This window comes from Cydia pomonella, chromosome 20 (assembly GCF_033807575.1).
Source record: "Cydia pomonella isolate Wapato2018A chromosome 20, ilCydPomo1, whole genome shotgun sequence".
In the NCBI taxonomy this organism is placed as follows: domain Eukaryota; kingdom Metazoa; phylum Arthropoda; class Insecta; order Lepidoptera; family Tortricidae; genus Cydia; species Cydia pomonella.
The window spans coordinates 6,651,035-6,662,042 of NC_084722.1; the positions used below are offsets into that span (position 1 = coordinate 6,651,035).

At 38.1% G+C, this 11,008-nt stretch overlaps 2 protein-coding genes across 2 annotated transcripts in view; both read left to right on the forward strand.

The window, feature by feature from the left end:
- The window catches only part of LOC133529131 (uncharacterized), a 60,276-nt gene extending 49,733 nt beyond the window's left edge, over positions 1–10,543 (forward strand). Inside the window, exon 2 of the mRNA XM_061866765.1 lies at positions 8,886–10,543. Within this exon, the coding sequence (XP_061722749.1) occupies positions 8,973–10,499 (1,527 nt within the window). The 5' untranslated portion in view covers positions 8,886–8,972 and the 3' untranslated portion in view covers positions 10,500–10,543. The remainder of the gene's footprint in view (positions 1–8,885) is intronic.
- LOC133529074 (serine/threonine-protein kinase WNK2-like) lies at positions 676–2,889 on the forward strand. Its single transcript, XM_061866690.1, has 2 exons — positions 676–1,044; positions 1,715–2,889. Exons 1-2 carry the CDS (start codon positions 1,024–1,026, stop codon positions 2,363–2,365), a joined length of 672 nt encoding a protein of 223 aa, XP_061722674.1. The 5' UTR covers positions 676–1,023; the 3' UTR covers positions 2,366–2,889.
- Positions 10,544–11,008: the final 465 nt, after the last annotated feature.

Below are 11,008 nucleotides of genomic sequence, written 5' to 3' on the forward strand. Positions count from 1 at the left end.
CGAAAATAAAATACAAAGGATTATAGAAAGCTGTGAAATAATAAAAATGACATTTTTTACAGAACCGTACTTTTAGGTAGTAAAATCTATAACTAGCATAAGAAATGTTTGTTTGTAATAAACGTTTTATCTATCATCTATCTGAATCTTTTCTTGAACTTCGGTGTTCGCGGTTATAGTCTAGGTCTAGGGCAGGTAGATATGATCTGAAAATATGGATAAGACGACAAAGTACCAAAAATATGTATACACCTTAATATATATATGGGCCATAAGGTCGTGTATACATTTTTTTGGGATTTACTTCGTATAGGTATTTTCAGACGTGACTGTGATTGGGGGTGCACTACTTTTATTGACTTACTTTTCTTATATTTATTATTATTATTTGTTCTAACTGGTTACATTATATCATATATTATGTAGGATCAATTGAAATAAAAGGTGCCCTAAAAATTGGGTTAGGTTAGGTTAAAATTGTGACCCCACTCCAACTAATATCTAGCTAAAAGAGGGTTAGTTTAGGTTAGAACTGCGTTCCCATATAAAAAATAATGTTTTTGACCGTATAAAGTATTATGTTATATAACAATATAATACAACAAAAGCCATTATATATTATGTCTTTATACTAGTAAAATATTATATAAATATAGGCATTATATCAATTACGGTTTAGATCAAATCATAACAAAATTAATAATAATTACATTAACACAAGTAATAATAAAATTGCATTATGGCATGTGTATGATATTTTATTATAATTATATTAAACATATCACACCCAGAGATTGGCGCTGATGAGCTCCGGCCCCTGATTTTACGGCGTAGAATGGAGTACAAAGCCTCGTGTCTCATTTTCTCATCTTTGTTCTGATCTCTCATGTCTCTGGGAGTGTTTAAAATAGATGACGCTCTGTATTTTAATATTAACATGCCTAAAATACCTTTATTATGTAGTCATTGTAGTTTTGCCTTTGACAGCCACAAGGCAAGTCAAATTTTACATGTTGAATTTAGATGAAAACTAAATCGAAAATGGTGAGGCGTCCGGCAATCTACAGCGTTCTATTAACTAATATAAACGGTCCCCGTTGACTCGAAAGTCGGGGTCTTCTCCGAGACCACGGGGGCAACGCCGTCCTCGAAACGTCGGAGGTAAATTTAAAACTTAATACGCGACTATAAGTCCCGTTTATATTAGTTAATAATGTGTAAAAAAACTACAGCGGTTATTTTTGATACGACCACGAACAGTGTAGGCCCTAATCAATTATTTTTCATATGTTTTACTAAATACCTCTCTCTCTGCACCAATTGTGTCTCCGTTTGGCCCTATGGTTGACTGGTAGAGAATGCCATTTGGCATTAAGTCCGCCATTTGTACATTATTCTATATATTTTGTGCAATAAACTTAAAATAAATAAATAAATATAAACGATATATTTTTTTTCATTATAAAATATTTCAGCACGCAATGTATCCTTATGATGCGACGTCACAACTGTTACAAGTGATAAGTATTTACGCAAAACATTATCGCTCGAAAAGTTTTCGAAAATTAATGGCATTGCCAAATATGTTTTAAAATTGTTGCATATATCTCTATAACATATGGTTCGTTTCAAATTGCGGTTGTATAAAAATACGCGCTGTATAGAGAATAACACTCTTTAAAATTGATTTCTCTCATTCACCTCTTGCAAATAGTTTCAGATTTCCAAGACCGTGATTGTGTTCATATTTGTGGTGACTGTGACATCTGGTCAAGTATTACAAAAGCCACAGCCCTATCCTCGTCAAATGGTCTTCAGGCCCGCTTGGCAAAATAGCCCGGACTACTACCCTCAATATATCGCTCCTCCTTACATTCAACCCGTGAAATGTGATGATCAACTGGAAATGGGACTACCGTTGCCGATGGCAGAAAATCCTGTGATGATTCCACAAGCTGCAGAAATAGCACCGGTTGGAATTCCACAGTACCCAATGATGGTTGGAGCTCCTATCACTGGACCATGCGAGCCCATTATAGTACCAGAAACAGCTATGGAGATTCCTGCAGAGAATACACTGCCACTCATAATGCCTGTTAATCGAGAATTTATTTCACCTTGTCTGGAAGAAGATGTAGCTGCAATCCCGCAACAGTCTATGATACAACCTATGATACAGCCTATGGCAGTACCACGTGCATTCGTGATGCCTGAGATCCCAGCAGCTATAACAATGCCTAGAATGCCTAAATTAATCTTGAAAACAATCCAATCCCTGTTCCAAAATATGTGCTACAACCAATACCGCTACAGATCGTTGAACCCGCTTTCTTACCTGAGATGCCTGTTCCGAACCTTTCTGTAGTGCCAGCACTAGCTCCATTAGAAACGCCCGTTTTTCCTGAGACCGTGGCGCTACCTAAACCTTGTTTACACAAAGAAGTTGTTCAAGAAATTCAGCCAATATGTGCTTGAGGTACCTGAGTAGAGCCCTCTGCCCTGAAGATATTTCGATACCGTGCTGGCGAAAGAAAAAAATATGCGTAAGCGAAAATTACGAGAGGCTATCGAAAATAGTCGTCATCCGAATTTTTACGTGATTGTGGTTGATCAGTGACTCCGAGCTGGAAAACTGTGTTGGGTACTACGTCAGTAGACAGTGTGGACGAACCATTAGCGAATGATGTAGTGAGTATTGTGTGCAACCCATTATTTGACAATCTTGCCTCCCCTGCCACCACCGGCGCCCGCGCAGAGTCATCTCGCGCGGAGGGCTGCGGCTCGCAGTCTGCGCCCGGTCCGTCAACGCAAGCTCCTGACGATACTCCTCGGTACGGAGTGACATATGTCCAGCGTTTTAGACTTAAAATACATGAGTGACCCGTTTAAATATATCTTATACCTTTAAACGAGCAATTCTTGTATATATATAAATATATATATTTCCGGGATCTCGGAAACGGCTCTAACGATTTTGCTGAAATTTGGTATATGGGGGTTTTTGGGGGTAAACAATCGATCTAGATTAGTCTTATGTTTGGGAAAACGCGTGTTTTCGAGTTTTCATGCGTTTTTCTTTCGACGCAGAATATGGTCGCTAATTTCGTGTTGCTGGCCACTGTCCGTCTGGTCCAGCGGGTTAAGACGCGGACTACTAAACGAGTGTTACGGGTTCGAATCTCGCCCGGTGACTAACTTTTGTTTTTTTTTTTATATGTTCAAGTTTATGTATAATTTTTTAATTTTTATTGTTTTAGACAAGTTTAATTTAGTAAAAAAATGTAGTTAAGATTATCACCTATACACCACCATATTACAATAAATAGTTATAACCGAGCAAAGCTCGGTCGCCCAGGTACTGTATTATTAAGTCCGGAGTATTTTTAACTTTTACCACTTACACTGTTCCTGAGAATCCTGAGTTATCTAACCTTTACCTAAGATTCCAGTAAGTGTAAAGATCTCTTCTCCTATAATCAAACATGAAGATGCGTTGGAGAGACAGCTGTGGTTGTTCCGCTGTTACCAAAGTTACCGGAGCCGATATTCCCAGTACGTACTTTCTGAGCCTGTTCCCTGCGAACCTTCTGCCAAGCCAAGAAATAAAAGTAGGTAGGGCTTACTGCAAAATTTCTCACCTTCCTTATTGACTATTACTTCAAACAAATGTTTGGCATGACAGGCAATGTTGAGCAAGCTAACGATAGTTTAAAAATACGTATCTCGGAATTCAAAAAAAAGCAAACTAAAATAATTACTCACAAAGAATGCATGACTCAATAAAACCGTTTAATAAAACATCTAAAATAGATTTCTACCCACGGAGGTAATGAAATTGATGGACAGGCGAATTTCACACATCTCCTTGTTTATTATTACTTGTAGCAGGAGACGTGAGTTTGTATATGTACTAGGGTAATATAAACTTGCTGCAGACAGATTTAAAACACTTGTAAGTAGAGATTCTGTTTCCATTAACATCTAAGTATTCAACGACACGGCGTGGCGGGAATAAAATGATAAGTAGTGTTTATGTTTAGCCCCGCATCAAAAAGTAGCGTATGAAACAACGCACCGAAATAATGTGCCACCCTCAAATATTTTTTTCCAAATAGAGGTAAGTATGTATTAGTATACAGCAATACAGTATGTATCAGTACCCCTAGTGTAAATAAATTCGATTTCGAAACGTGACGTACGCGTTTGCGTTTAGTCTCATTTTGTATTGGATTTAGAAAGAGCGCGCCAAGCGGGACGTTTTGGAAGCTCAAAATCCTATACAAAATGAGACTTAACGCAAACGCGTTCGTCACGTTATGATGTCGATCAAATTTACACTAGGGGTACTGAACGTAAAGCAATTACTTAAACCCGTTAATGTGTTAGCTATGGGACCAACTCTGAAATCGTGAAAAAAAAAATGACTGTGCCATACTGCTGGTCTGATGTTGAAATTTTCTATGGGAGCCGAAAAGCTATTTGTGAGGGGTCTTGCTATTCTGGTCAATCTTCTGCAAGAAAGTATGAGTGGCCATAGTGTAGATTCATTGGCAGGCACCGCTAGTTCTCAGTTCGGGGCGAACTACTATTAGTTATATTTATATTCCACCTGTGTTATGTGCATTGGTAGCCTAGTAGCAATAGCAAGGCGTGGAACATCGCTTTTCGGTGAAGGAAAACATCGTGATGTAACCCGGACTAGTTCCAATAAGTTCTAGTTTCCCCTCTGCGTTGGAAGGTCGGAAGGCAATCACTCTCCCCTGAGACCAAAACAATATTACAATCATAATTGGCACCGATTGCCTTAATTCTCATATTAATGGCGTAAAAATTGCCATGGGCTTTGGGTTCTGTAATTGGGGTAGCGATTAAATAATAGTCAATTAGCGATGCTTTCATAACCTTAATTTAATGTTATAGGATTTAGGAAATTATAATACAGGACGATTGATGAAACGTGGGGAGAACCAAGCCTTCACATTCAATAAATGTTAATGGATCGATTACATAAAACTATTCAAATAAAACTATCACACTTTTTCTTTTATTATTCCTGGTAAGAACAAATTTAATTAAAGCCAGACCAAGATAAGTTGGCAGCGATTATGACAACCCAGACAGTGCAAATGTAATTTTAATCGTCAAACTTCTAGGTGTTACGGCGGATACGCTGTCAAAGTAACCTTTACACTTTCGAGTAAGGTTTACATTAGCTCCCCTGCACCCGGGATCTTAGCGTTTGAGTGATGTTTGTATTTATGAATTATGACATAAAGCGTACAGTCAAAGGGTCCGGTTATGACAGCACTTTGATTATGAAAAAGATATGTCACACTTAAGTGAGATACGATTTTTCAAATGTAACCAGATTCCGATGATATTCAATTTTACACTTGTCATATCGGTATTTAACTTTTTTTTAATAGAAAAAAATATATTAACTTTAATCTCACTTATACTTGACTGGAACGAAACAGTTGCTTATAACTTACCTACTGAATTCGCAGGCTTGATCCTGCTCACGTCTCCTGAATCATGATAGGTATGCAGGATACCTGTCGGGTAATTTCCATAGAAGTTATTAATAATACATGTAAATAAAAAAATCATGCTCTTTAGTTTGAAACCTGAAATAGATGGCGCTGTACTACCCCTCATGATTTGTGCTTGTTTGCCACTGACGTGGTATAAAAAACAGAATTTTAGTTTGCATTTTTTCCGTTTTTTGTGGCATATAAAAGTTCGGAGCGAAAAATAATTTCCATACAGATTTGTAAATGCTCCTAACTTATATAATAATTGAAAAAAAAAATGAAGGGCATAAATATGGTCAATATATTTTATCATCATCATCATCATGGTGGCCTTTTGGTGATCCAATCTTGGATGCAGGCTTCTTCCCTCTTCTTCCACTGTTGTCGATCTTGTGCCTGATTCATCCAGTCCCAACCACCGTGTCGTCGGATGTCGTCCACCCATCGCTGCGGTGGTCTACCGCTCCTTCGGGTGTCCACTCTGGGCCTCCATTCAAGGATTCGTCTTGTCCAGCGACTCTTGTCCATTCCTGCAATATGCCCCGCCCATGTCCACTTTCTCTGCGCTATGACAGCCATAATGTCTCTTTGGTCTTGCTTCGGATCCAATCGTTACGTTTCCGGTCTAGTAGGGCGATCCTAAGCATCACTCTCTCCATTCCTCTTTGCACGATCGGAATTTCTTGATATATTTACCTTTATTAAATATTTTCAATAATTTTATTATCCAGAGAGGAAAATGGGGACTACGTTACTATGGTTTCGGAGCGGTCGTCCACTTTCGTCTTAACAACGATGTGTTGTTTATTAGCAACATCAAAACTATAATAGGTCTGATAAAAGTAATTATTTTGTTTAAATTGAATTAATGACTCGAATACATTAAATTTCAAACCAGTTTAACCTAGTTCATCAAAAAGGCATTGTCGGAATAAGAACAATTATGTCTGGTCAAGTGCATCGTAATGTAACATTCTTTCTGAAGGTTCCGTATGCTGCATTAAGTTTTCTTTGTATAATGGTCTCTTTATTAAAATATTTAATTGTTAGTATTATATGAGACATTTTTCGTGGACAGACAGAAAACGTCAAATGTTTCTTGTAGGTACAGAAAATTGTACTCCGTGGTTATAGGTTGACTGGTAGAGAATGCCTCATGGTATTAAGTCAGCCTTTTGTACTATAAGGTTTTCTTTTGTGCAATAAAGATTAAATAAATAAATAAAATAATTAGTAAATTATTTACTACGTGCAAACTTGCAAAGCGGGTAGTGGGGGGAAAAAATGAAACTATGGGTGCTGAGGGTTCTTCAAGCGCCTCATGCAAGAGCTGTCAGATGTCATAGGTTTTGCAGTAAACATTGCCTATTTTAATTTTAAAATCTAAATAAAAAAAAGATCTATTGTTGCGAATTGTAAAAAAATAACAAGAGCAGTGACTGCAATATGTACAATTTCCAAAAGTATGGTGGAAACAAGAACAACGTAATAAGTGGACAAGCCTTAAGAAGAAAAAAGTAAGTCCCTGTAACTTTTTGAAAAATTAAAAAGTAAGTTAATTTTTAACTAAAAACAACATTCTTAAGGCGCAGGGTAGGGCAAGGCATTCTCCATACAAACCTTGTGCAAGTTTTATTCGTTAGTTTTGGCACTATAGCATTTAATTTCATTTTTTGCTTGTATAAGGTAGAAGTACTAGTGCTCGACGCTGCACTAGTCACCGACATGGGCACTTTATTTCATGGAAATAGAGGTCAAATTTGAACAACGAAGACTTTTCTGTATTCGAACTTAATCCTTGTCACTTTGACATAAAGTGCCCATGTCGAGTACTAGTGCAGCGTCGAGGACTAGTACTTCTACCTTATATTGGATATACGCAGAACTTGAAGTAGATTTTTTCTTTATTAAAAAAATACAATAATACAAAAAAGTTAAAATTAAAAAAAAATACATCAAGCCCTAGCTAACAGAAAAAAAAGCATATTTACCAAAAATAATAACTGTAGCGCAAACACAAACAAAGAAAAACCCGCACTAAGTTTGTATGGAAAGAGCTTGCCCTACCCTTCGCCTTAATATAATTGCCAATACTACCATCGTCCAGAATTGTCTAAAATAGTACAATATCCTGAGATTTCATTGACATTGTTACGATTTTTACTTACTTCTCGCTTGACAGTTGTAACTTGTAACAAAATATCGCTAGCGCTATAAATGGCGCTGTCGTCGTGCAAGGTCCCATATCGGCGGATTACCTTCGGCAATAGTAATAACAGCAGATTCTTTTTAAATTAGAATCATCTAGGTACCCACCTAGTACAGTTCATGACTTACACAGTTAAAAATCAAGTACATTTTATTTTTAAAATTATTGTCTTTGCGTTTTCTTTGCTGCAATAGTGCACCGTTTCCTTCGGTTTTGAGATACAGCATAGTAACAGACAGACAGATGGACATTGAAGGCTTAGTGACATGGTCCCGTTGGCACTCTTTAGGCCCGGGACCGCATAACAACATATTAACTACTCGATTATCAAGATACGTTAATGTACTGTACAAGTATAGGCAACGTCGTTAAAGAACAAATTAAGTGATAAATAGCATATTAAGTATTTATTTACTTAAATACTCGATCCAGTATCAATAATTGCACAGGTTCGTTATTATTACACTATTCTAGATTTCGAAATAATCTAAAAAACGAAGTATAAATTGCTTCGAAGTTTTTTAATCGATCATAGCATCTTCTACTTGTGTCTTCGAACTACACTAATCATGGTAAAACTTTGATCTATCTTTTTTTTAGTTTTAATTTAGTTTCAGACATTTGATTACTTCTTACGTTTAACTTAGGTTGTTTTATAATTCGTTAATTTAGAAAAGTATGTCACAATGTCAAACCTCAAGAGTCCTTAGGTGAATTTTGGGTTTTTTAAGTTAGAACATTACTGTATCTTCTTGAATTTGAAATATTTGTCAAATTTGCATACAATTTGTTGAATTAAGGTTCCCTTAATATAAGCGCAATTTCACCGCATGTCCTATAAACTCTATAACTTGGATCTTTTTTAAACCAAGAGTGAACAGACATTTTTTAGGTAAGCATGTTCCATCCTAGACTGCATCGGCACTTACCATCAGGTGAGATTGTGGTCAAATGCTTAACTTTTTCCAATTTAAAAAAATAAACAAAAAATTCATGTATTTTGGTTTACTCAACCGAAAATTACATTACTTTTTTCGGAACTAAGTTGTGATTTTGTATTTATTACGACCAGAATAAGGAGCTCTTCAAACCAGCCAAAATGTATCCAAAATAAAATTGGCTGTTTTTCAAAATTGTTTCAGGTTTCGAAGACCGTGACACTGTTTATACTCGCGGCGACTGTTGCATTTGGGCGTGTAATACAAAGGCCTAAGTCTCATCCTCACCAGATGATCCTCATGCCTGCTTGGACAGGCAGCCCGGACCACTACCCTCTACACATCGCTCCTTCTTACATTGAACCAGCCGTGAAATGTGACGACCCTCAACCGGAAATTGGACCATTGCCAATAGCAGAAAAACCCTTGGTTTCTCAAGCCCCTGTTTCGGTGGCGGTTCCTATTCCACACTTCCCAGCACCTGTAATGGTTGGGACAAATTCACTCTTAGCCGAACCATGCGAGCCCGCTTTAGTGCCAGAAACAACAGCTATGGACATTCCTGCAGCGAACGCGCTTCCAGTCATGATGCCTGTTTTCTCAGAAATTCCCCAACCAGAACCTTGGTTGGATGAAGTAGTTGCGATTCCGCAACAGCCTATGGTAGTACCACAGCCCCCTGAATTACCAGCATTCGTGATGCCTGAACTCCCAGAAATTGAAGTACCCATGCCGGAACCGTGCCTTGAAGACCAGCCAATCCCTGTTCCGGAGTATGTACCACCACCAATGCCACTACCGGTTGTTGAACCCGTTTTCGTACCTGAAATGCCTGTTCAGAATATTCCTGTAGCGCCAGCATTACCTCCACTAGAAATGCCCGTTTTGCCTGAGATCGTAAAGCCTGAACCTTGTATACATGAAGAAATTGTTCCAGAAAATCCTCAGCCAATATTAATACCACAGGCTCCTGAATTGCCAGCTTTTGTGATGCCCGATTTGCCTGTCAGAGTAGAAGTTCCTATACCTGAGGCGCCTGCACCAGAGTATATTCCATTGCCAATGCCGATTGAAGAGCCTACCGTAGCCTCTATACCAGAACTACCAAAAGCACCAGAACTGCCAACAGTCGCCATGCCTGTTTTCCCAGAGATTGTAGCAGTCCCAGAACCATGCCTTGAAGAAATAGTAGTTCCTGAAGTCAATTACTTGCCTATCGTTCCACAACCCCCTGAATTACCAGCATTGGTAATGCCCGAATTACCAGTCAAAGTAGAAGCTCCTATACCTAAGCCGATTTTCACGGCACCTGCACCTGAGTATATTCCACTGCCAGCCCCTATGCCCCTGCCTATTGAACTGACCCCTGAAGTTAGCTACCAACCTACGGTAATTCCACAAGCGCCTAAATTACCAGTTTACGTGGTGCCTGAGCTTCCCGCAAGAGACCCCATGATTGCACCCTGTCCTGAAGATATTCCTTATACAATTCCGGGACATGTTCAACACTTACCACTTATGCCTATTCCTGAGCTACCTACAGCACCTTTACCCAAGGATCCAGTACGTGTAGAAATCTCTTCTCCCATAATCCAACCTGAAGATCCTTGCGTTGAAGAGCTAGCACTGGTTGTTCCTCAGCTGTCAATGTTACCGGAGCCGATAATCCCAGCACGTCCTGAGCCTGCTGTTGATCCCTGCGAACCTTCTGCCAAGCCAGCAATGATGGCTTTCCCGCCATATTTTATAAACCATCCATATTATATGCAGACGAACGGTTTCTATCCCGGCAGGGATAACTTAATTCGTCATCTTTAAGGATAAATGTGACATCCCAGTTTTGAATAAATGAATAGAAATTATTGATTTTGCTTTATTTATTTCTGTGCAGAGAAAACAAAAGCACCATATACTTGCCCAACTAATTTTCTATCAAACAGTTGTCTACTTATATCGAACTAGTTCCTGCCTGCGACTTTGCATACAATGATGATGATGAGTGATGACTGACAAAAACTATCATATGCCCTTCCCCGGATCTCAAACTATCTCTACCTATACCAAATTTCATTATTGGGAATTAGATAATAACATAGGACTATACGAGTAGGTAGATAAACACTGTTTCAAGCCAGATAATGGTAGCAAGCTTATGATAGACTAAATATATCTCGTTACTCAAAAAAAATGTAAGCTAAAATAATTACTCCCAAAATTAAATCATCTAGGTATTGAACAGCAAGGCAAATTAAAATGCCAGAAGGAATGTCACTCACGCAATGATATATTATTCAACTTTCCTATCAGCATTAAAAGCTTGTACAACA